The sequence below is a fragment of the Ambystoma mexicanum genome, chromosome 2p (assembly GCF_040938575.1).
Source record: "Ambystoma mexicanum isolate Mex_15411 chromosome 2p, UKY_AmexF1_1, whole genome shotgun sequence".
NCBI lineage: Eukaryota > Metazoa > Chordata > Amphibia > Caudata > Ambystomatidae > Ambystoma > Ambystoma mexicanum.
The window spans coordinates 1,444,562,775-1,444,589,912 of NC_090923.1; the positions used below are offsets into that span (position 1 = coordinate 1,444,562,775).

Consider the following 27,138-nt stretch of genomic DNA (forward strand, 5'->3'; position numbering starts at 1 on the left):
AGCCCGACCAAGGAAGATCCAGGGGTGACGCTCTCATCCAACCTTTATGTGGAAAATGATACGTGAAGGGTCAGCCCAGAAGAGGGGGACCCACAGGTGAAGTCATCACCTTATTTGAACTTTGGAATACAATTGAGAAGGGTCAGCCTGGAAGAGGGGGACCCGGGGTGAACCGTTATAGCCCTAGCAAACTTTCATTTGTTACTGGAACCTTTGTTTTGTTTTTTAAACACATCAGGCCCCGAAGGCAAGAGACTTTCAGAGGAAACGGAACTTGGCCATCGACAATCCTGAGAACTGCTATTGGAACTGTTGTGCCATGCTGTAGAAGCCTGAGACCATACTGTGCTCCAAGCTCCAACCTTACCCCGTGCTCAAACTGCCGGGAAGGGAGACCCGGATAGCACCTCCTGACTTATATTTTGAGAACACTTCTTTCTTCTTTCTTTCTTGAAACTTAATCCTCACACCATTTGTATTTAGCATAAGGAATTGGCAATAGGTTTTCTTGGTATAGGCCCTTTTTATTTGACTTTTACGCCACTAGAACTGCCTTATTGCCCATCTTAGATTTAGGTTTAGATTATGCATTTTTCCAACCCACATACCACTTTCGTTGTTCAATAAACACCCTTGAACTGTGATCACTTGCGTTTGTCTTACTTGTTGTCACCATGAGTTTCCCACACGATGCTCACAATGGATTCTGCAAATTCCCATAATTCACTATAACTGAAAATAAAACAGGTTTGGTTTGGCAGTATCTCATTGAGCTTGATTTGTTGGCAGATTGGTCAGACCAATTCCTAAAAACCCTTGAGTCATAGAGAATAATTTTGTTTTCCAGGATCCTTCCAGGCAAAAGACATGATGAAGAAATAGTCGTAAAATAATCTTTATTTTTCTTCCTTTGTGCTCATCTGTTTTTGGTTTCACTTAGTGGTTTAATGTTGTTCATTTCCATCAAGTTCTTTTGCTCTCTGTTATTAAATCGCTTGTGTTCCAAATCTTTAGCTGCATTTGATGTGAATGGGTCTTTCCTTGCAGCAGCTGTTTTGACCTCAACTCTCCTCTCCCTCTATGATCATTTCTCATTTTAAATTTTTCTATTTTTGCATGCAGTTTTTTCTGCCCGAAGATGATGGCAAATCAAGCAGCTCGCAGCCTGGTGACCAGATCCATCCAGGGCAATTCACTCCAGGAGACAGCAAAGGCTCAAGGACATCTCTCACAGAAAAGGATGCTGGGAGGTGAGATCAGCATGTTAAACCCACTTTAAAAGCTAGGAGACTCAACCAAACACACAATCATTTTCTAGTACTGGATATATCTCTGCTTATCATGTAATGGTGAAGTGTTCAGTTTCTACTGAAAATGTGTGGCAGTTGTATCCAAATGAAATTAGTGTTATTTTTGCATGAAATTGTCTCTACAGAAAACACAGTGGAAATACATGTATTTTTTAGTTCTGAGAATTGTGAATCCTTGAGTACTGCTACAAACCATTTTGACTACTCTTTCGAATATGCAAAATTTATCCCTGCACTCTTCTTCTTCTCTCAGATCATTGTTTAGCATCCTGCCACTGTTGTTTCAGGCAAGGGGGACAGACGGCCTGAGTCCTTGTGCCACATCTATTCAACTGTTTGCTACTAGACATCCGCAAGACAGAACAGCACCACAAGTTTAGGCATAAACTGAAAATCTTCACAGAAACATTAGTTAATTGTATACCAATATTTTCTGATGCTTTGGAGAATTGGCACCTGAAGGCTGCATTTTGCAATCCCAAGCGTTCAAACTATTTGCTCTATAGCTGTTTGTGCATTCTGGGCCCAGGATATAAATTAGATTACTAGTCAGTGTAGCTGCCCTAGCACAGGCACTTAATGCTGCTCTTATAGGATTTTAGTATGTCAATATCACATGAATAACTGTTATTCTTGTGTGCCATGTTCCCTCTGTATAAAAAAGCAGAGCCTAGTTCCTTCAGACTGATTAAAGGATTATTTGTTGTCCTTTGTTCTCTAGTCCTGGGGCACATTTTCTTCTCATTAGTTTATGTATGGCCTTTACTTATATAGTGCTAGCATGCTGTTGTCTTGACAGCTTCTCGGCTCTTCAGCTTGTGAATGCATACAGGTAGCAGTATGAAAGAGGGGAGATCATATTCTTACCATATTGTGAAATTTCACTGATGAAAACAGTCAATAGATTATCACCATTGGAAGCTTTCTTGGAATTTTTTAGAACTTTTTCTTGAAGTTTAAATGGACTTTCAAGGATTGACATTTTCTAGATGTTTGTTACTTGTGATCATGTTTGATATTAATTTAGGCACCCAAAATTAGTGTTGCAATAGCAAATATAATTGACCACCTTGATATGTAAGTCATATATTTCTTCCATGATACCAGCACATTATGTAGTAAGATCTTGTGAACCCTACAAAGCATTTTAACTTTTGATATTTCTTTCATTGGTTACACCTTAAAAATGTCATTGTTGGGATAATTTAGTTGCATTTATACAATTTCCTATATATTCTTCACAGAATTGTGTCTTTGAGACCCACAGGAGGGCTATTGCAATAACCCAGCCCTACTAGAACAATAGTGGGGACATTAGTACTTTTTGTGATTGATTGAAATTGGCACTGAATGCATTTGTACTGCTTTTTGCTTTTGATCCTAACAAATCAGTCACTTGAAGGAAAACATTTTACAGCCTGAACCTTTTTTTTCAAAGATATACACAACATATACACAGAAACAATTGTGTACAGGCGTGTTATAAATGTCATATCATATCATATAACACCAGGAGTATACCACCTCTATTGAAGTCTGCTTTCATCAGACCACTGCTCAAAAAATCCACATCTGACCCAAACGGCCCTGCTAGCTACTGTTCCATATCAAACCCTCCTTTCATCGGAAAGGTAATGGAAAAATTCACATATGCCAACCCAGGGACTTCATATATAGAAAGCAACCTCCTGGACAAGGCTCAACATGGCTCCATGCCATATAGGGGTACATAATAAGCTCTATGTTCAATCTGGAACAACACAGTACTAATTCTTCTGGAAATGTCAGTTGCTTTCAACACCATCTGTCACAAGATCCTTCTAAAGAGACTGCACGACATTAGAATTAAAGCAAGAGCTTTACATTGGACCACCTCCTTCCTCACAGGCAGAACCAAAATCACTATCATGGCCCTCTACAAATCTCAGCCTTGTCCACTGACCTGTGGAATACTGCAAATGTCTGTCACCTCTTCTCTTCAACATCTAAATGACACCCGTATTGAACTTCATCAAACACTCTGATGTCCCCTGCTACACAACTAGGCAGATGAAACAAAAGTAAAAGACAGTCTTAAGAACATTCTGTCAAGAAATCCCCTTGACATAAAGATATGCCTGGCACACGTGGACGCAAAAATGACAGCAAACAGATTAAAACTCAATCACTCTAAAACTGAATTGATGCTCTGTAATCCAATTCCTTCTATCACCACCTCAAAACCCTTGCCTGACTCGATGAGACCATGCCCAATACTGCCTTGCATGGTAAGGGATCTCAGAACCACCAAGGACAGTGCTCTCACACTTGAAGCGCAGGTGAAAATCATTGTCAGAAATAGCTTTTCACAACTATGCATTATGCGCCACATAATTCTGTGCTTAACATTCACCCACAGAACCATGGCTGTTAATATCCCCTGTACTAACATGACTGAACTACTCAAAAATTCTCTATCTTGGACTCCCAGACTACCTCATGAGAGAACTACAAAGAACCCAAAATGCAGTGGCCAGACTATTTCTCGGGATGACTGGTTCGAACACATCCTGCCTACATTATGCACATTTCAGTGGCTTCCTATCAAGAAAAGGATGCTTTTCATAACCCTCGGCATCCACCACCACTCCTTCCACGGAAAGGCCCCACTATCTTTCAAAACTATATCCTAGAATGTCATGCCTTCAAGGACACTAATGTCCAGTAACGCCACACTAGTCGTAGTCCCGAGCTGCAACAAGAAAGGACTGGGCCTCATTCTCCTTAGTGGCCACTGTGAAACAGGCATGGTATCAAGAGAGTGTAAGGAAGGCATGGAATCAGACAGTAAGACAGACACAAGTGATCACAGTTCAAGGGTGTTTAGTGAACTTCAATTGGGTTTGGAAAACACCTATCGAATCCTAAATCTAAAGATGGGAGCAAGCTACGACCATCCAATAATCATAACGCAGTCCTACTCGAGTCTTGTCAAAATAAAAGGGCCTATACTTATAAACCTATGGACATTCCTTACTTCTAAATACAAATAGTGTGGGAAACAATGTTATGCAAAAGAAAAGTGTTCACAAAATGATATGTCAGGATATTCAAGCCGTTGGCTTGCCTTCTCCACGTTTTCAGCACGGGACAATGCGGCACACTTGAGTTTAGCACACTCCTGGCATCTCTAGCAGGAGGATTCAGTTCAAAATCTCAACATCAGGGCCTTCTATGCCAAAATCTCTTTGTCATTCAATGTCTCTTATTTCAGAGGGCCTGATGCAACACAACAAACATTAAAGTTCCTTTCTTCTTAGGATTTCACTTGTATAACTTCTCAGGTGATTTACTCTTCACCCTGGCCCCCCTCCGCCAGGCTCAGACCCACTTTAACACAAAACCTTCGATTGGTCTCCCTCCGCCAGGCTTGGACCAAATTCATCTACTTTTCCAAACTTTCTTTACTTCACCCAAATCAAAGACTTTCCACTGTGCGCAGGATTTTGCTCGACCCATCGCAGGACCACTTTGATTCACAATTACTTGTTCTCTTCTTGATATAACCTTTTTCTCACTTTCACTTTTGCCACTTCTCACCTGTATACCTTACAGAGACCTTCGATTGAGTACCCATGCGGTGCCTGTCCACTTTGTCAAAGTTAATGTATGTAGCTTTTAAAGTTCAATCACTCATCAGCAGTTCAACTTCACTTGTGTCTCTTATCGCACCCATTGTAACAATGTTCATTCCAGCACTCGCCATACAATGTTGCTGCTTTCAACCCTGGTTCAACACAGACTGGTCTTGTATCAGTCTCCCCAACTCAGCTCAGTTTGACATTTCTTTGTTTGTTGACGTGGGAGGCCCCGGTTATGTCCGACACACAATGCAGGATTCTCCAGTCTGGTTTCCTGGTCTTACGCTTTCTAGTCTCAAGGGTTCTGGAAAGCAACGTTTCCTTGTCGAATATGTCAAGGGAATTTCCCTCCTTGCAATCCCCTTCTGTTTTGCTGTCTTTCTATTCTCGTTCAGCTGCTGTCTCGAAACTGCTGTTTCCTCGTGTGCTTTGCTTTACTCAGTGTGCTTTCGTGTTCTGCATTTTATCCATGTGGGGAGGCTTGATGGAAGTCAGTTGTGTGTGATGGTTATTAATGCCTGACCTCGCCCATTGTATCGGGACACGTCAGGTATACGGCTCTGTTGTTAGTCTGTTTTCTCCCATAGCGGGATGTCCGTGTGAAAGTATTTGTGTTACAAAAGGGGTGGGGGGGGCAGAGTTCCTAAATATCCTAACTGGTAGGATGGGGTAATGGTGTTACAGGGAAGGGGATACCACGTCTCACCATCCGGTGTCCCACTCCTCGAAGACCCCTCACCCAGGTGATCCTCCCACACTGGTCAACCCCCAAGAACTGGATCCAAAAGCGATGGCTGTGTCCTGGCTTCCTGGATGACAGATCCCCGGGGACTAGTGGGTGAGACACGTTCTGTTTCTCACAAGAGACACAGAGTAACAGTTTCAATACCTTTATTTAATAAAGCTCTGTGGTTGGTGTAATACCTAAGTGGCCCTAACTCTAAAGGGATTGTTCTCTCAACTGATGTTTCTACGGGCCGTCGATTTCTGTAAATCCAAACCCAAAATCTGTCTGTGTCTAAACCTATGCTTGCCCTCACTCTTTGACCAAATGTGATAGGAAGTCTTCTTAAAAAAAAAGAAATAGTGGTTCCAAAAAGAAATATAAACTAAGGCTGATTTCAGGTGGTGTTCTCACCAGGTGTAGTTCTGCCAATGTCATAAAAACTAGTACAAACAAAAAGGGTTGTTTGTTAAATATTCTCCACACGGATCTTGCAATAGTTTCAAACAACTTTCAATGGGCCTCATTATGAGTGACCCGATCTGCTAATAAAGCTGCGGTAACAACATCGGCACCTTTATTTCCGGACCGGGTCACTCTGAGTCTGCCGGCAGGGGCACTTAACAACCGACATGCCTGACCTGCCGGTAGTTCAGTTACCTACTGGCAGGTTTTTCACTGATGCACCGGCACTGTTAACAACGATGCCAGTGCTTCAGTGTTCGCATTCCCATGGAGTCCTATGGGACTCCATGGGAATGGGAACTTACTGGGAACTTACTGTAGCACTGCCGCCTGTGATATTCCAGTAACACCGGGATGTCAGGTGGTGGAACCGGTAAGGCGTGGATGCCGGCAAATCCGCCGGTAGCACTGGCGGGTTACTGGCAATCCCCGTAATGAAACCCAATCTCTCTGGTTCCTGGGGAGTCCCGTACTCAAGCTTCAATTCTTCCAAGTTTCATACAAAACAAAATATATCACAGTTCCTCATAGGCTTCTCAGGGTTCCCTTCCCCAAGCTTATGCCTCTCTGTTTCAAAATAAGTATTCAACTTTGTTAGGCCTCTCAGGGGTCCCTTCCCCAAGCTTAGGTCCCTTTGATGCAACAAAAAAGTTGAGCTTCCACAAACTATGTAGGCCTCTCAGGGTTCCCTTCCCTAAGCTTACGCTTCACACTTTCCATGGCCCTCATTACAACCTTGGCGGAGGACCATGGTGCTATTAGCACCATGGTCCATGCCGCTAAGGTTGCAATTCTGCCATGGTGGATGGCGGAATTACCGCCCCATTCCAAGGTGAGTGGGGCGGTAATTCCCCATTCACCAATGGCCCCTTCCCCATTCACATTTTTGCCCCATAGGGCATAATGGGAATGGGGAAAGGCGATAATTACGGCACCGTAAATTCCGGTGCCGTAATTATCGCCAAGGTCCCTTTGCGGCATGGCTTTTAACGGCTGCAAAAAGCAGCCGTTAAACAGCCATCCCGCAAAGGGAACCTTGTAATCAGGCGTTAAGGGTCGGCGCCGTTTACGGCGGCGTAAACGCCTTAACGCCTGAGTCGGAATGAGGGCCCATATCTTTCATACTTTCTTTTCTCTTTCTTGTGCACACTTACTTGCACTTGTTTCTTGCTCCTTTTCACTTTACTGTGCCTCTTGCACACTCTTTATCTTTATCGTGCTCACTCGCACCCTTCTCCTCTTTTTGGGTAGCTCACAACCTTTATGTATTTCTTTCACTTTACAATTCCCTTTTCTTGTTTCTCCGCCTCTAGCACCTTTCACTTTTAAAGTTAATTTCTCCCTTTACCTCCGCATCTCTAGCGCATTAAACTTTGCTTTCCTTTCTGTCTTCTTCCCTTTCGTAACGCTTGCAATAAGCTTTCCTTTATACTTTCTTTCCTTTCATGCCACTTGCAACAAGGTTTCAATTCTGCTCCAGCCACCTGTACGCTACCGAGTTTCTCTCTTCCTTTGCTCATGAAACTCACTGGTGAGCGCAGTGCTGGCAATCAGTCTTCTCTAGTTGCTTGGGTCGAGGTCAGGGACTCACCACCTGCCCCTCTGACGCCCTTGGGACGGCACACGTCCCAAGGGAATGAGCAATTCCTTGAACACGGCCAGCAGACTGCAGTTGAGTACCCCACTCCAGCTCCTTGGAGACACAACTTCCTAGCCACACTGTACCCCCTCTGGCATACCGGGTCAGCGTCTCAGCACTTTTCTTATTCTCCAGGTTCTCCCAGTCTTTCCCACTGCTTCCTTCTGCTGCTTGTCTCCTGTGATCCACACTGCATCTCCAGCACGTTCTGCTGTTTGTACAAAACCATACCTTTTATAGTTGAATGGAGAGTTAAGGGAAGTGAGGCATGAGTGGTCATTCTTAAATGTCTCACCCTGCCTGACTTTTAGTGAGACAACCTAATGGTAGTTGGTAGCAGCCTTCTCTCTGTTTCTCAAAGTGTTTCTCATAGGTAATGCTCACTACTTTAGGTCGCCTCTTCCTCCTCCCAGTACATGTTGGTAATGGGGAGAAGCAGATGGAATGGGACTGGAAATATCCCATAAAAGCTGAGGGGGAAGATTTTAGGGTGTAAAGGGGAATACCCTGTCTCATCACTTGGGTGTTCTCCTCCCAATCCCTCGTGAACCTCCACTCAGGTGATCCTCCCTCACTTGTCTAACCCCAGGGTCGGGATCCAAAGCGCTGGCCCTTCCCAGGCCACCTGAATAAAGGATCCCGGGGGAGTAGGTGGGAGAACACTGTCCACAAAATGCTGATGTGTAGGAAACAGCTCAAGACAAGCCTCTTAAACAAAACAAACTGGAAAAACAGTAATGAATTAAGAGACAAAAAACAAATAACTCTCCATTCTAATGGATTGTGTCCCCCCATAGATTCCTCATCTTTTATGTATCGATATCCAATTCACAGTCTTTGGAAACCTTTTTAGAAAAAGAGGGCGCGGTGCGATTTCGAGTCATTGTCCCTGGGAAGCTTCCATTCCCACGCTTGGACGTGACGTCGACAATGGCATAAATAACATGCATTCTGCCCGTTGGCTCATTTCCATTTGTCCGCATGCACATCATGCTTCAGAATGATTCGACTTGCCTCAGCGATTCTTCTGCGTATTTGAAATACTTCTGAGTATGTCTACTCCGAAGACGGGTTTTAAGAGGTGTGCTGACTGTGACTCGAAGATGTTGATCACAGATCCACACACGATATGCCTCTGGTACCTCGGTAAGGAGCACAAAGGTCTTGAGTGCAGCTCCTGTCAGTCGATGATTAGCAAGGCCTTGAAAGGGAGGAAGACAAAACTCGCCCTAGGTCAGAAGAGGAAATCTTCTGAAGGTAGGAGTTAAAGGGGCAAATCACCTGAAAGGCCTCAAAAATGCTTCAAACGGTGTAAACGGTCAGGGTCTCGGATCGATTTGCATCATTCTTCGTCTTCTCGAAGAAAATCAAAAAAGCGACGCCATCGTTCTTCATCCTCTGATTCCACGTCCGACAAGAAACAGGCACGTTTGCCAGATAAGTCTGTCGTGGGAGCCGATTGGAAAAAGTTCAGTCTGAAAATGATGGACGTCTATTCGAAGGCTTCTCCTCTTGGTCCCTCAAAAGAGCCAAAAAAGGTTACTGATCCAACCGTGCCTTCAAAGGTCGGCAGGGAATCGTCAAAGGCTTTGACTTGTGCGCCCAAAAGCTACTTAATTAGTGTCGACTACAGGGGGAGCAACAAAGCCAAAGGCTTCAAAATCCTCACTTCCGAAGGACTCAACGCCAAAGACATCGAAGCCGTTGACCTCGACTTCTGATCCATCTTCGAGCTTTAAGCCACAATCGATCAAAGACTTTTTAAAGTCTTTTGAATCTATTTTTGATGAAGAAAAGATAGATGAGGACGTTGTACCCTTTGGGTATGAACATTTTGGTGCACCTAATGTCCCTGAAGAGCTCATTTCTGAGGAATCTCGCTTAGAGGACTTGACTACTTGTGTCACGCACCTCCCATCCTGGTGCTTGTGGAGACCCTGGAGGTTTGGGCACTATTAACACAGCACATCACGTTCTTTTTCTACGTGCATTAGCAGTCTAGTTTTCATCTGTCATGGCCGCCATCTATCAGCAATTAGGCACTCCTCGGACAGAGCTGGTGCATTGCAACCCTGTTCCTGAGCTCCTGCTCTTTGGGTACCGACGCTGTTTCCCTTACTGTTCGGAGCTCTGCTTTCAATCGATGATATCCCTCTCCTTTCCTTGTTTTCCTCTGTGGTTCTCGTTACATGTTCTCTGCTCTCCCTTTCTTGTGCAGTTCCTCCTTGTTCGCCCCAGGGCTCCTGCTCCCATCTGCCTCAGCGAGCCCTCCCGTGCTCAGCTCCTTCCGCAGCGGGGGGACTCCAGCTCTCTCTCATTTTCTCTTGCGGCTGCTGGTCTGCATTTCTTCCTTTTCTCCCATTCCTGCTACAGCTCTTTGTCTTCGTTCTCTGGTCTTCCCTGGAGGCTTAGCGTTATCGCTGTATGCCGCTTGCCAGCCTTCCTGCCAACTGCTGCTTGCTCTTCAGTGTTCTACCTGGACTCTCCCTCCTCTTTTTGCCGCAGTTCCTCTTCTGGCTGCTTTTGTTAGCATCATCCTTCTCACTCTACCACCACTCACCTTGGATAAATCAATACTTACCAGCGGCTCATCTCTCAGGACTCTGGAGAGATATTCTTACCTCTCTGCCTTCGATTACTACGGCGCATCTTCAATACCACCAGAGGCTGCTGTATTCACCATTCAAGAGTTTTTTCCGCCAAAAGGCTTTTTCCTCTTGCAAGGCTTCCTCAGGAAAGGGTCCCTAGCCGGCCTCTCCTCAGAAGGCAGGCATAGTGGCTTCTCTTCAAGGGAGACCTTACCTCTTCAAGAAAAAACAGAAAACTCAAAGAAAGAAGAGGCAAGAATCTTCCCAGCAGCTCAGACGAATCAGGTAAGGAGGAGGGGAAGTTATCAGCATCAAGTGACGATCAAGAGGATCGTGATACTTGCCTTAAGAAAACCAGTGGCTTAGACACTTTCCCGGAAGTGGAATTTGCTTCACCTAACACTACTGCCCATCCAAGTGCTGCATACAGGACCGGGATGAAACAAGGTTGCTGAGTATTCGACTTGGGTACGTCCTGCAAAGGACATAGTACAGGATGACCTCACGGATATCCTTGACAAAGGCCCGCCGAAAGAACATGTGCCGCCTTTCCACTCAGCACTTAAGAACATCATCTTGGAAAACTGGCAGAAGCCTGACACCACTCCTTCTGTCAATAAGGAGTTGGTAGTAAAATATTTAGACCATCAGCTATTGATCCTGAATTTATCTATCGGTATGCTACTCCTGGGAGCTTGGTGGTACAGGCGGCTACCTACACCTATAAGGCAGCTGCATATCCATCCATCCCACCTGATAGGGATGACAAGAAATATGATATGCTGGCCAAAACAGTTTCGTCAGCTGGTAGTATGGCCCTTAAGACTATTAATATGTCTTGCGCCTTAGCAAAGTATACATTCACACTATGGAATGTCATTTCACAAGCAGTAGATATCATTCCTGAGGAAGAAATGAGGGATGGTTTCAGAAATGAGGGATGGTTTCATCAACATCATTAGTAATGGTAAGGACGCAGCATGTCAATCACTCCAATCAGGGTTGGACAGATCAGACTGCATTGGTCGCTCTATGGGCTCAAGCGCAGTCATTAGGGAATTTGCATGGCTGCGCAAATCGTGTTTTGCACCTGATGTCCAGTCAAGACTTCTGGCTATGCAATTTGATGGGTCTAATCTTTTTGGGGCAAAGGCTGAAGACAGCTTAGAGAAGCTTCAGGCTTCTAAGGGGGCTGCAAAATCATTAGGAGCAGCCATCTGTCAGCCACAACAGCAAATGCCTTCCCAGACTTGGAGAGGGAGTACCTTTTGCTTCTACTCTTCTTTTGGGCAAAGAGGTAGAGGTCAGCCTGCCCAAAGAGGATAAAGGAGATTTCCAGATGGCTCTAGGGGCCGTGGAGGAAGGACAGCTCAGGAAGTCACCTCTTCATTGCTCTCTGCAACAGCCACAGCCCCCAAACCACTCGGAGTGCTTTATGCATAGGACTCTGGTGGGAGGCAGGTTGACCAAGCATCTAGAAGAATGGCGCTACATTATTTCAGATTTATGGGCACTTCAGTCAGTGGCTCAAGGGTACTGGTTCCCATTTTGGAAAAGGCCTTCAGATTGTCCCTCGAGCAAGTAGTCTCTTCAAGAACCAGACCTGCTCCTTCTGTAGGAGATTCTTTCCCTGCTGAAGAAAGGTGCTGTGGAAAGGGTACCTCTAGCGGAGCAATACCAAGGTTTGTACTCCACCTATGTTATGGTTCCCAAGAAAGACAGAGGACTGTGACCCATCTTGGACCTGAGACGCTTGAACAAGTTCCTCAGTAAGGACAGATTCAAGATGGACACTCTTTCGCAGATGATCCGGGCCCTTCAGCTCCAGGATTGGATGGTGTCACTCGATCTTCAGGATGCTTACTTTCATGTGCCTATACATTCCAAGCACAGAAAGTGCATAAGGTTTGCCATTGGCCTTTCTCATCAGTTTCGAGTACTGCTTTTCGGGCTGACCTATCCGAGGGTCTTCACCAAGTGGATGGTGGTGGTGGCAGCAAGTCTAAGGAGGGGAGGGATCCACATCTTTCTCTACCTAGATGATTGGCTGATCAGAGCCCATTCTCTCGAACAGGCTCTAGAACATCTCAACAGCACCTGCCACACTCTCCACAAACTGGGCTTCTCCCTCAATTTCAAGAAGTCCCAGGCGACACCTTCCCAAAAGCTGCAATTAATTGGAGCGATCCTGGACTCTTCCTCGGGTAAGGCTTTGCCTCCCTAGCTGAGGGCTCAACATATCTTGCAGATGGTGACAAGATTTCAGAACGTCCAACATCTACCAGCATTCGACTTTCTGAGGTTTCTGGGCCTCATGGCATCCTGCATTTTCCTGGTGCCAGAAGCCTGTCTAAGGATGAGGTCTCTTCAATGGCCCCTCAGATCCCATTGGTCACAATTCTCGGGCAGGATGACTGACCTTCTTCAGATCCCGAGTAAGGTCACGCAGGATCTCCTGCGGTGTGCTTGCGAGGATGATATGGGAACCCCTTTGGCAACCCCCGCCAGAGATGACAGTAGTCACAGATTCTTCCCTCACGGGTTGGGGGACTTACATGAGCGATCTCACAGGGTCTGTGGTCCCCATCAGAATCCAGGCTACACATAAACCTTTTAGATCTGAGACCAATAAGACTGGCACTGATGGCATTTTTGCCCTCCATACAGGGCTGAAAAAACAAAGGAAATATTGAGGTTTAGTACCCCCAAAATGAAATACACCAATCCTGAGTTCAGAGTTATAAGTATACTTTTTAATCAAAGAACAGATAGCTATCTGGCTCTCAAGCGCCTCACAGTGTGTACTAGCAGACACTGTGAGGGAAGAGAGTGCTGGACATTACAAAGCATGCATTATTTATACACAGTCCCGATCGCTTCGTCCAGCCCTTCTCCAAACTGATAAGTTACAAAAAGGGTTCATGCCCAGTTCACATGACACATACAACAATATTGTTCTTAAACACTTGACATGTTTTCTTGTCCACAAACTACAATGGTGACAACTTTGTTCTGTCTGGTCATGTTGGTTCTCCAGCTTAAAGTAAGTCCAGTTTCAAGAAACAAATTCAATGGGTTTCTGCAAAGGCACATAGTTTTAATTGTTCAACATTCAGTCCCAATAGTTTTAATTGTTCAACATTCAGTCCCATTGTTTGTATAAGGATGAAGCTATTGGTGTAGACAGCACTTGAAATGAGGATAAATTTGGCTCCAAGGTTTCTTAGAGAAACCTTCTGCTCTCAGCAGCCTCAATGTTGACATAATTCAAAGTTAATTTTGCTCAGCTGAAGCCGAAAAACACATAGTTCAATTTGGAACAGCAAGCAGCAGAAAATCAAAACGGCGGATGATTCTAAAAGGGCGGTTTAGTCAATTATATTCAGATCTGTTTAAACATGATTTTCAGTACAAATGTGAATGCGCTTAGGCCCATGTTCATTATTAGACAGTAGTATGCAAATATAGTTTGACAAACCCTCCTTTTGGCCTAAGCCAAGAGCATTACTCAAACATTTAGACTGTACAAAGACCATGTATCGCTATTAGAGCACCCTGAGTCGCTGGTTTCTAAGACATCAATTGCCATTCATTCTTTGATAGCAATTTCATGCATTACTAAGGCATTGGTTGCTTTTTCAGGCATTTGTATCTTAGGTCCTAGTGTACCTGTTGCTTGTGCACAACGTCCTCCTATCATGGAACATATGACAGGCGGACATTGTATACAGCAACAGCAGAACAGAAAAATACCAAGGATCACTGTTAAGACTGTGAACATTTTCCAACACCAAGATCGCAAAAAATCCCAGAACCATGTACTTAGATTCCAATTTCCCTCTGGGACATGTACTTCAGTGCTTAGATTATGTAAATTCTGAATTGCCTTAAATATGTTGGGGGAGAAGTCGGGTACAAAAACACAACATGCCGATCCCACCATTTTCCATACTCCACCACGCTCAGCTAAAATGATGTCTAACACCATTCTATTTTGGAAGGCTACTAATCTAGTTGCCTTTTGCTCTAGCGTCATGTTTTACAAAATATCAGTGGTCCTATTGATGGTTTTCTCTAATACCCTTGCGAATCTTCTGATATCCTCGGAATTCATTATCTGTCCCCAAAATGGCATGAAGAATTTTGCAACGTCACCCAGGACTGGTGAAGGAGTATCACCATTGTCATCCGGCCTTGGACGAGCTCTAGATACTTCGGTGGTTGTGGCAATATATACTCCTGGCAACAATATCCCAAAGTAACAAGTACCCTGCCAGTCTCTGGGTAACCATGGATAGTCCTCACTGCCGCAAACAAAGTAAACAGGATCTCATACATACAAAGGTCTATCCTCACTAGTTAGATTTGCAGTGCTAGTACAACCCTCGAATGTACCCATTGGTTGAGAACCTTCTCTTTGTATGCAGAATGGAACAGTTTCTGGATTATGGTTGATAGTATAAGAAGGAGGCATGGCATCCCTATTTCCTACGGGAGCCATCTTGAAGGTAAGCAATGATTGGAAAGGTCTGGAAAGTCTATCAGAAGGCCTAATAGAAGCAACATTGAGCTTGCTCCTATTTGCAAAGAGAGAACATCCTAAAGGTGTTGAGACTCGTTTCTCAAATTCATTTAGATTAGTCCCATCAAAGTTCCCGGAAATACTGTCATTCCAACGGCCAAAGAATAATGCCCTGAACGAGGCATAGCAAGTAGTAGTTAAAGGGAGAGGATGAACATACCAGCCTAGTCCCTTTTCCCCATGTTGTGGCATATACAAACACACCCAGAAATTTGTTTTGATTAGAATCGCATGGGTAGCATTCATAATCATTAAAAGAGTGTTATTATGATAACCTCCTCTGTGCTGGAGGTCTCGCGGAGGAAGAGTGTGCAGATGCACATAAGGTGAAGGCATAGTAGGGATACTTGCATTCGGTAAAAAATTATCAAGCGGATGCACACTTTCTGGATACCAAAACCCAAATGAAAATACGACTACTAAACAAACTGCTATTGTGACCAGTAACCATTTGGTCCTCAGGGACCATGACACTTGATGGGCGGATTCATCATCAAAGAAGTGACCAATATTCATCTTTGTACGAGCGGCTTTAAAAAAAGGGGCATTGTTTCTCAGAGTCCGTTAGAAGACTTTCCGTTAGGCTTTTTTTAGTTCATCTGTCGGTGGACCCTCCCGGACCACGTGGCCTATGTTCCCGCCTCTTATTTGTTTTCTGCAGAAGAGTGACGAGGGACTGGCTCAACAATGGTTTCTTGTAGGCACAGCCAATGCTGTACTGTAAGTTCGGTTTCGTGGTCGCAGATCGTACCTTAAGCCTCCAGGTACGGTGTGATCTGCGAACAGAGTGTCGTCATTTCCTGAAGGCAATGAAGACAACGAGGGAGCAAAAGCAAAATTGCTTGATGGTGAAGAAGAATCAAAGAAGAAGCAACAATCTCCCCATTACCCATGATTTTAGGAAGGATTTCTGGGACACCCTTGGTGTCGATTGGAGCAGGCTCATTATGAGCATCAAGATCACCAATTCCCTTCGCCTTGCCTTTGTCGTAGGCCAGAGGAAAAGGAATCCTCTTCACGTGTGTCGCGTGGATCCAGTTCTTCTTGTCGGTCACTTGGACAGCAGTCTGTGTAACCAAGAGGACTTGATGTGGTCCTCTCCAGCGAAGTGCGAGACAGGAGGCTCTTTCAAAGGCTTTTAGTAGCACCCAGTCACCAGGTCGAAGTCGATGACCCTCGTATTTTACTGGGAGGACTTCTTGCACCGCTTGATGAATCAAATACAAGTTTTGAGTCAACTGGTCACAACATTCAGAAAGAAGTACGTGCTCAACATCCTTCAATAACTTGGGTTTTGCATCTTCCATATATTGGCTGGTCTCCCCATGACAATTTCAAAAGGAGAGAGTCCTGTCTTTGATTGTGCTGTCGTCCACGTTGACAATAAGGCTATTGGTAAGGCGTCCGGCCATTTAAAGTTGCTATGAGCGCAAACCTTCGCAATCTTGTTTTTCAATATGCCGTTATCGTGTTCTACAAGTTTGGCACTCTGAGCATGCCTTGCTGAATGGAACCATTTATCGATCTGTAATCCGGCGCATACTTGCAGGATGACGGCAGCGATAACATGTGGACCATTATCAGACCAAACTTAGGAAAATATTCCTTAACCATGACTTTTGCCGTTGACATTGCTGTGGCATCTCTTAGAGGAAAAGCTTCAACCCTTTTACTAAAAGCACAGATGACTACCAAAACATATTTATAATTTTGACAACGCTCCATTTGGACAAAATCAAAATGTATTACCTCAAACGGCATGGAGGGGGGACCAAAACTACCCTTTGGTGTCAATGTACCTTTGCCAATATTATGCTGTAAGCATACCATGCAACTTTGGAAAAGACGCTCAGCAGTTTTTTGAATATTGGTATTATACCATTCAGGATCTAACAATTTGCAAATCTTTTTGGCACATATTTGTGTTGGACCATGAGCCATTGTCACCATAGCAGTAACATAGGCATTGGGTAGCATCCATTTTTGTTTTTCATTAGCTACCCAACAACCCTCATCATCTAAACTTGCTGGACCCTCAGCCCACTGTTTAATTTCGTCTGGAGTGGCGTCAGCCTGAATTTCTTTTATGTAACCAATTCCTTCATCTATCATCCAAGTGTTAGTGACCCCTTTTGTTGGTTCTAACACATACATTTTGGAATGCAAATTGGTGGCAGTCTGTTTGGCTATTCTGTCAGCAGAAGCATATCCTTCTCCCACCTCGTCCGTTACTTTCGGGTGTGCTGCACACTTCACTATTGCTAACTGTGTAGGAAGCGCAAGTGCTGAAAGTAGCCAAACTATTAGCATGCCATGCTGTATCTAAGTTCCATGCGAGGTAAAAAAAAACCCTCTCTCAGCCCATAGTCGACCAAAGTTGTGAACTACCCCAAAGGCATACTGGCTGTCCGTGTATATGTTCACACTAAGCCCTTCAGAAAGTTCACAAGCTCTAATCAACACAATAATCTCTGCGGCCTGTGCAGAATTATGCGGAATTCGTTTGGTCTCCACTATAGTGATTAATGTAGTGATTGGGTAAGCAGCAGTGGATGTGCCATCCGGAAGTTTGAAGCAGGAGCCATCGCAAAACATCTCCCCTTGTGGATTCTTTAAGGGTGTATCACTTAGATTAATGTTCTGTGGTATTGTCATGATGCCTACCCCCGGGCATCCGGACCAGGTCCATCTGTCCCGGGAGCAGGCATCCAGATACTTGGGAAAAACCCAGCAGCCCCGGCTAGGGGCTATCTGGGTACAGTCCTGGCGCCATAGGCACCAGGCTCATAGAAGGGGTCAGTCCTGGCGCCATAGGCGCCAGGCTCATTTGCTTTCACTTACCTCATGCAGACCATGCTGCTTAGCATTCAAGCCAATGTGAAGTCTGAAGGGGGACTACTTTACTTCAGGGACTATTTTCTTACTCAGGTGTGGTCTTGGGACTACTTTGAAGGCTATTTAAACCACGCCCGAAGAGCAGCTCACGCTTCGCGTTATTCTGCATCCTGCAGCGTAACGCACACTGTTTCTGCAAGTCAGCATCCAGTCTTCAGCCACACCCGCTTCCAGTCTGGAGCTCCTAGGAAAAAGGGGAAAGAAGGAAAAAAGGTTAGAACAAGAACAATACTTTTATTCCTCACCTAATCCTGGATCCATCGCGCCTTCGAATAGGAAGAAAGGCGATATTTGATGCGCGTAGCATCGCCTGCTGCAGCGCCGCGCTATACTCACCAGCCTTCGCAGCACCTCCACGATCCACCTCTGTCTTCATCACTTCTTCGCCGAACTCCGGCACCTAAGGGGGACAAAAGAACAGCAAGGTGAGCCGAGAGAATAAACAAGGCAATATTAGTCACCACCATGGACTTACCTGATTTTACCGCCGGAGGCATTCTTCATCTCCACGGGCCAGCGCAGCCTCCATCTCATCTTCGCCGAACTCCGGCACCTAAAGGGAACAAAAGGACAGCCAGGTGAGCCGAAAGAACAAACCAAGGGAATCTCTTTCACCATAATAGACTTACCTGATTTTACCGCCGGAGGCATTATTCCTGAAGACGTCATAATCTCTCACCCTGCACCTGTAATAAGGGAGAAAGCAACAGATTACATACAGGTGTCATTTGCCGGACAGTGTTGGGTAATACAGACTCTTACCTGAACTTTACCAGCTGCCACGAGGCAATCTTCTCTAGGGGTCAAGCTGCAAGCTGCAAGGAATCGGACAAGAGTGAAAGTCAGACATTTTGAACTCTTACGAACTATATACTTGCGGCTCCTCGCCAGGAACCTCAGAGTCAATATTGTTCTGGAACTCCCCAATTCCTTCGGACCAGTGAAGTAACTGGCTGGCTATCCACGCGCCCCTCCATTCCACGCAGGATGGAGAGCTCATCTTTTAAAAGCCTAAGGTGAGAATATAAAAGGAGACATCGGAGGTGATTAGAGGGAAGAACAGTGGGGAGGGGGTTATCACTCAAATCCACGGGTGGCTAATTCCCTTTCTCCACTTTCAGGAGAATACTTCTACGGGTCAAGCAGACGAAATTAGGTGGGCCAGTCCAGTCTGTCATCTCTGTACTCCGCGTCATGTGGGTGGAAACCGCAGCTGTCCAGTTCCGATCGACGCCCCTGTGTGAGCCAGGTGAGTGTAACAGAACACGAAGCCGACCCACAAATTCCCACCCGGGCGTTATGGAGAAACTGACCAACTGGCCCAATTACTAGGGGAACTAAGGGCTGAAGTACATTCTGCCCGCCAAGAAACTGATGCGCTCAGGAGAGAACTGATTTTGTCAAAGGAGCGAACTGATGACCTTGCTAGGCAATTGCTGCAAAGCCAGGCTGGACAAACACCCCTGCGTGGACTCGGGGGGGAATCCCAACTCCTGTTTCATCAAGCGACCCTGTGCGAGTAATTCTACCAGGAACTATTCCATTAGCTCCGCCCGAACGCTTTGATGGGGACCCCAAAAGGTTCGCTGTGTTTATGAACCTATGCCGCCTGCACTTTTTATGCAGACCTGGAGCCTTTCCAAACGATCAAGCCAAAGTAGCCTTCGTACTATCATATCTCAGTGGTAGCGCAGCCGATTGGTCGATTCCTCTAGTCAACCAGGACGACCCTCTTCTTCGTGACTTTCAGGGTTTTCAATTGAGCATGGAAAGACTATTCGCCCGACATTCACAGGGACAGGCCCTGGATAACAAACTTTTGTCCCTGCGACAGGGTAACCAGGATCTACTAACCTATATCGCTACCTTCAATAGGTTGGTGGTGGAAACAGGATGGCCCGAGGTAAAACAAATTAATTATTCCATGGTGGACTGCGAGGAGAACTCAAGGATGTTTTGGCTCTAGTTGTGAATCCACCTCAGGATTGTGCTGAATATATAGACTTAGTGGTCCAGATAGATCACCGACTTCAGAATAGAAAGGCGGATCGAGCTAAGTTCAAGAATCGAGTGTTGGTTAAACCCAATGTTACCCCCAAAGGAACAGATGCACCGGAACCCATGCAGATCGGGGGAGTTAGAGGACCTTTAACTCAGAAGGAAAGAGAAAAGAGACGACAGTTGCACTTGTGTCTGTACTGTGGAACCTCGGGACATTTTCTACAGGATTGCCTGGTAAAACCACCCAAAAAGGTGGTAGGAGCTGCGGACAAAAGCCAAACAGAATCCAATCCGGGAAACGACCACGCCCGACAAGCGTAGAGGTCCGCTTGCCAAGCTTAAAGAAGGACACTCAGACCTTGCACCTAATTGTGCCAATGGTCCTCATTGATCCAAGGCAGCCATCACGTATGCAAACAGTAAGAGCGTACATAGATAGCAGGGCCATAGGAAACTATATGGATCATGAACTGGCTTCAAGGATGAACCTATCTCTTTGCAAAAGAACCACTACAGATGTCATCACTACCGTCAATGGAACTGAAATTGCCTCTGGGCCAGTAACTCATTCCACTACGGAGATGACACTGTTGGGTCAAGATGGGCATCGAGAAAGTATTGTGTTTGACTTAATCAAGGCTCCACAATTCCAAAATAATTCTGGGAATGCCATGGTTGGAAACACATAATCCTTGTATAGAATGGCGAGAGAAGAGAATGACCTTCCCAGATTGTGCACACACCTGTTACCCGGAAAAAACCTTGAACAAGGGCCTGGGCACAGTCACTAACCCACCTGTTCAGTTACCTCAGGAATATCAAGAATTTCTGCATGTTTTTCAGAAAGAACAGGCAAACACCTTACCACCTCACAGATCTTACGATTGTCAGATCAATCTTGTACCCGGTGCACAACCCCCATGCAGCAGGATCTACGCCCTTACGGAGCCTGAAAGCCTACACCTACGACAATACCTGGATCAATACCTTGCTAATGGCTTCATTCGCCCATCCAAGTCTCCTGCATCCTCAGCTCTGTTCATCGTACCTAAAAAGGAAGGTGACCTTAGAACATGTATAGATTACCGCGCATTAAACCAAATAACGGTAAAAAACCGATACCCTTTACCTCTGATCCCCGAATTACTGGACCAAGTTAAGGATGCATGTATCTATACTAAGTTAGATCTCCGAGGGGCGTATCATCTGGTACGCATGAAGAAAGGCGATGAATGGAAGACTGCCTTTCGCACCAAGTACGGATTATTCGAATATCAGGTGATGCCTTTCGGGTTGTGCAATGCACCGGCAGCCTTCCAGTATTTTATGAACGATGTTTTTCACAAACTCATTGACGTCTGTGTTGTTGTATACATAGATGACATTCTAGTGTATTCCTCCTCAAGATCAGACCATGTTAAGCACGTTCGAGCAGTCCTTGAAAAATTACGCCAGCACAAGTTGTATGCAAAGTTGGAAAAATGTGTCTTTCATTCCACAGAAGTCGAATTTCTTGGATTTATCCTGACCCCAAAAGGAGTTCAAATGGACTCTCGAAAAGTGGATGCCATTCTCAAATGGCCATCACCCAGTTCAGTTAAAGGAGTTCAAAGCATGCTTGGCTTCGCTAATTTCTACCGAAGATTTATCCCTGAATTCTCTCATATTGTACATCCCATCACAGCACTTTTGAAAAAGAACAAGCGCTTCTTGTGGACTGAAGAAGCTGAAAAAGCCTTCCAAGATCTAAAGTTGAAATTCATGTCTGCACCTGTTTTAAAGCATCCACGCCCCGAGCTTCCATACGTAGTTGAAACGGATGCATCCAGTTTAGCCATGGGAGCTGTCCTGTCTCAGAAGGATCCGGAAACCGGCCGACTTCATCCAGAAAGCATTCTAGTCAAGAAAATTCTCGGCACCCGAATTAAACTATGCAGTTACCGATAAAAGAGTTATTGGCCATCAAATCTGCTTTCAAGGCTTGGTGGCATTATCTTCTCGGCGCCAGGCATACCATCACTGTAATCACCGATCACAGGAATTTGCAATATTTTAAGACAGCCAAGGCCCAATCATCACGTCAACTTAGGTGGGCATTATTCTTTGCAGAATTCGATTTTGTGATCACTTACTGACCAGGTTGTAAAAATGGCAAGTCCGATGCCCTATCCCGAATAGGCATGGGAGAAGCATACTCGAACCCGGAACCAGTACCTATAATTTCAAAAGAAAGAATCCTTGGCATAACTACTCTACAAACTCTAGAAGACATTCATTCAAAAATGAAGCAATGTTTTGATCCAGCAGCCCTACAGGACTGGGAATAGAAAGGCCAAGATTATTCAGTTATCAATGATCTACCGTACTATCAAGGCCGTCTATTCATACCACACAAGGAGCTACAGGAATTAGTCATCTCCAACTATCATGATGCGCTGATTGAAGGACTATCCAGGAGTCGCAAAAACTGAGGCTAAAATTAAGAGGCAATTTTGGTGGCCCACCTGGCGAAAAGACGTTAAGTCATTTGTGCTATATTGTGGAATGTATGCCCAAAACAAAAGCCAGAAGAAGAAACCAGCTGGTCTTTTACAACCTTTGGATATTCCACCTATGCCATGGCACAATTTGTCCCTTGACTTCATTAGTGATCTGCCTCCATGTAGTGGATTTAACACCATTCTAGTTGTAGTAGATCTTTTTTCCAAGATGGCCCACTTTATTCCTTTAAAGGGATTAACGTCCGCTGCAATTTTAGCCAAGGAATTTCTTGAAAATATTGTTCGAGTACATGGATTCCCTTCCGTATTGGTCTCAGACCGCGGTAGTCAATTCATCTCACAATTTTGGAAAAAATGCTGCCAATTGGCGCAAATCGACGTGAGGTTATCTACCAGTCACCATCCCCAGACCGATGGTCAGACAGAGAGGACTAACCAGACCCTTGAACAATACCTACGTTGCAAGCTACACCAAACCGACGGCAATTGGTAGGATATTTTGTGGATTTCTGAATACGCATACAACAATTCTGTACACTCAGGAACTGGACAAAGCCCCTTTTTTACCATGTATGGGCATCGCCCTCGAACCTCAGAACTCGATTTGCCCCAACACCTAGAAATGCCTGCAGTGAATCATTTGCACTCTACTATTACACAAGCCTTCAAGGAAGCAACAGAGCATTTAAAAAGGGCAAAAGAGAAATACAAAAGAAATGCTGACCAACATAGGAGTGATGCTCCAAAATACCAGATTGGGGATCAAGTTTGGCTGGCTACTAAACACATACCCCTGAAAGGAACTCGGACCTTTAACCCTAGATATTTGGGACCTTACACCATTAAGGCCATTATTAACCCGGTGGCCGTTAAATTGGAATTACCTTCTAACATGCAAATCCACCCCGTCTTTCATGTTTCACTCTTGAAACCAGTCCAACCCGGGACAAGATTAACCAAACCACCTGACCCTATCCTAATTGATGGAGAACCCGAATTTGAAGTATCCTGGACTCTAAGATAGTTAACTCAAGACTTTTTTATTTAATTGACTGGAAAGGTTACGGACCACAAGAAAGATCCTGGGAACCTAGTGACCACGTTCATGCACCCCGACTGGTGAAAAAATTCCATCGGAACTTCCCAGACAAACCAGGGCCAAGAGGAAGAACGACCTTGGGAGGAGCCTTGGGGGGGAATGCTGTCATGATGCCTACACCCGGGCATCCGGACCAGGTCCATCTGTCCAAGGAGCAGGCATCCAGATACTTGGGAAAAACCCAGCAGCCCCGGCTAGGGGCTATCTGGGTACAGTCCTGGCGCCGTAGGCGCCAGGCTCATTTGCTTTCACTTACCTCATCCAGACCATGCTGCTCAGCATTCAAGCCAATGTGAAGTCTGAAGGGGGACTACTTTACTTCAAGGACTATTTGCTTACTCGGGTGTGGTCTTGGGAACTTCTTACCTGGGACTACTTTGAAGGCTATTTAAACCACGCCCGAAGAGCAGCTCACGCTTCGCGTTATTCTGCATCCTGCAGCGTAACGCTCACCGTGCCTGCAAGTCAGCATCCAGTCTTCAGCCACGCCCGCTTCGAGTCTGGAGCTCCTAGGAAAAAGGGGAAAGAAGGGAAAAAGGTTAGAACAAGAACAATACGTTTATTCCTCACCTAATCCTGGATCCATCGCGCCTTCGAATAGGAAGAAAGGTGTTATTTGATGCGCGTAGCATCGCCTGCTGCAGCGCCGCGCTATACTCACCAGCCTTCGCAGCACCTCCACGATCCACCTCTGTCTTCATCACTTCTTCGCCGAACTCGGGCACCTAAGGGGGACAAAAGAACAGCAAGGTGAGCCGAGAGAATAAACAAGGCAATATTAGTCACCACCATAGACTTACCTGATTTTACCGCCGGAGGCATTCTTCATCTCCACATGCCGGCGCAGCCTCCATCTCATCTTCGCCGAACTCCGGCACCTAAAGGGAACAAAAGGACAGCCAGGTGAGCCGAAAGAACAAACCAAGGTAATCTCTTTCACCATAATAGATTTACCTGATTTTACCGCCGGAGGCATATTTCCTCAAGACGTCATAATCTCTCACCCTGCACCTGTAATAAGGGAGAAAGCAACAGATTACATACAGGTGTCATTTGCCGGACAGTGTTGGGTAATACAGACTCTTACTTGAACTTTACCAGCTGCCATGAGGCAATCTTCACTAGGGTCAAGCTGCAAGGAATCGGACAAGAGTGAAAGTCAAACATTTTGAACTCTTACGAACTATATACTTACGTCTCCTTGCCAGGAACCTCACAGTCAATATTGTTCTGAAACTCCCCAATTCCTTCGGACCAGTGAAGTAACTGGTTATCCACGCGCCCCTGCATTCCATGCAGGATGGAGAGCTCATCTTTTAAAAACCTAAGGTGAGAATATAAAAGGAGACATCGGAGGTGATTAGAGGGAAGAACAGTGGGGAGGGGGTTATCACGCAAACCCACGGGTGGCTAATTCCCTTTCTCCACTTTCAGGAGAATACTTCTACGGGTCAAGCAGATGAAATTAGGTGGGCCAGTCCAGTCTGTCATCTCTGTACTACGCGTCACGTGTGTGGAAACCGCAGCTGTCCAGTTCCGATCGACGCCCCTGTGGGAGCCAGGTGAGTGTAACAGGTACAGAGGCAGTCATGTGACATTTTATCACTGCAATCAATTTCTTGCGTAAGAGGCAATAGTTTGGCCGGATTTAATGAGCAACATCTCTTAATTTGAATATGCGGTGCAAATAGAATCAGCTCGTACCTGGTTAGTCATGCTGATGTGAGATGTTGCATCTGCGTTCTGTTTAATAGAACGTCTACAGAGTGAGGTACCATCACGGTTAAAGAGTGACCCAGAACCATACCCTCACTTTGTTTTACAGATGCAAGGGCAGCAGCAACAGCTTTCAAATATCTCAGCAAAGCGCATGCAACAGGGTCTAACGTGGAGGAAAAATAACCGCATGGTCGATTTTTACCCCCTTGTTCCTACGTTAAAACAGACAAAGCACATCCTTCACATTCATGCACATACAACACAAAGATTTTTTCATAATTTGGTGTGCCCAAAACTGGCGCTGAATACAGCGCAGCCTTGAGCAGATCAAAAGCTTTCTGGCAATCCATGTTCCACGGTAAAGGCAAAGAAATGCTCTCCTTTGTCAATCCCAACATGGGTTTTATCATTAATGAAAAATTCGGGATCCACTATCTACAGTATGAAGCCATACCTATTAAGGCTCTGACCTCTTTCTGTGTGTCTGGGACAGACATGCTAGAGATGCTTTGTATCCGTTCAGGTGTCAGTCTTCTTCTCTCCTTCGACAGGAGGTAGCCTAAATATGCGACTTCCTGTTGACAATACTGAAACTTTTTTAATGAAGCCTTATGCTAAATGAATAAGCAGCAACACAGTGCCCTCATTGCAAGCAACTTCAGAATCTGCAGCAAGAAGCAAATTGTCTACATACTGCAACAACGTGCAAGTAGAAGGTAATTCAAGTGTATCAAGCTTTTCCTTCAGTGCTCTACTATAAATGCTTGGACTCTCAGTGTACCCTTGTGGCACACGAGTAAATGTAAACGCTCATCCTCCTAGGGTGAACGTGAGCAAATATCTACTATCAATATGTACAGGAATACTGAAAAAAACATTTTTCAAATCCACAACACTAAAATGAGTAGCTGAGGCCGAAATCATAGTTAATATTGTAGTAACTTCGGGTACAATTGGAAACTGTGGGGCAACCACCTTAATAATAGCGCGTAAGTCAATAATAAAATGAAAGGGAATCGCATTATCCCCTTTCTTATAGACTGGTAGAATCAGACTATTACACATGCTCCCTGCAATTCCTCAATCACACCAATGTGTACAAAATCAGAAATAATACTCTTCAAAGCCTGCTCACCTTAAACCGAAATCTTATATTGCGGAATACACGGTAATTTAACACCTGGTTTCAATACAATTTTAATCAGTTCAATTTGTAAAATGCCAACGTCATTGTCATTAATTGCCCATAGACATGTCGGAACCTTATTCAATTCAGGTGGTAAAGGTCTAGACAAAAATTGTGGAACGGACGTTTGTTGAGGCGAAATGGTTAAATAAACTCCATTCGGAGAACAGTAAATCACAGCATTCAATTCTTTCAACAAATTCAATCCCGACAAATTTTCTCCACAATTTGTCGTGAAAAGAAATTGACATGAATCAGTAAATGGCCCTAGTGAAATCGGTACCAGCTGAGAGACTGGACTAACCACTGGCGTACCAGAGAACCCTACAGAAATGTAGTTCTGCCCTGACAGGGGAATATCTGGAACCCGTGAATGATCAATAGAACACTTCTGTGCTCCTTTTTCTAGCAAAAATAGATGCTCCCTATTCTCCACCTTCATTTCAACGTATGGCCCTTTCTGATCGACGGGAATAGGTTCTGGTTCCAGACTTTGCTTAGGGCTGTCCCAGCAGAACAGTATATCATCAAATGCAAGATCCTCCTAAAAATAGATAGTCGAAGGATTATCGAAAATATTCCCACTATTAACACTATGTTGCTGAATATCCTGTGAAGATGACTGTTGATTCTGAGCGAACTGACTTCTACCAGGACCCCTATCCTAGGACGGCCTCTGGATCGTCTACCCATGGCACCATATGAGCTATTCGATCTCTGCTGAAGGATCAGGTATTGTACTCGCCAATGGCCTTCCTGTCTACAGTATGCACATTGGTTCATGTGAACAGGACTCAGTTGCACATTAG

At 45.0% G+C, this 27,138-nt stretch overlaps 1 protein-coding gene across 8 annotated transcripts in view; it reads left to right on the plus strand.

Annotated features, from left to right (window-relative positions):
* The window catches only part of SLC4A2 (solute carrier family 4 member 2), a 1,509,271-nt gene that overhangs the window by 687,040 nt on the left and 795,093 nt on the right, over positions 1-27,138 (plus strand). For all 8 annotated transcript variants that reach the window (XM_069645996.1, XM_069645995.1, XM_069646002.1 and 5 more), the window contains one exon: positions 1,123-1,250. In XM_069645996.1, coding sequence (XP_069502097.1) covers positions 1,123-1,250 — 128 coding nt within the window. The remainder of the gene's footprint in view (positions 1-1,122; positions 1,251-27,138) is intronic.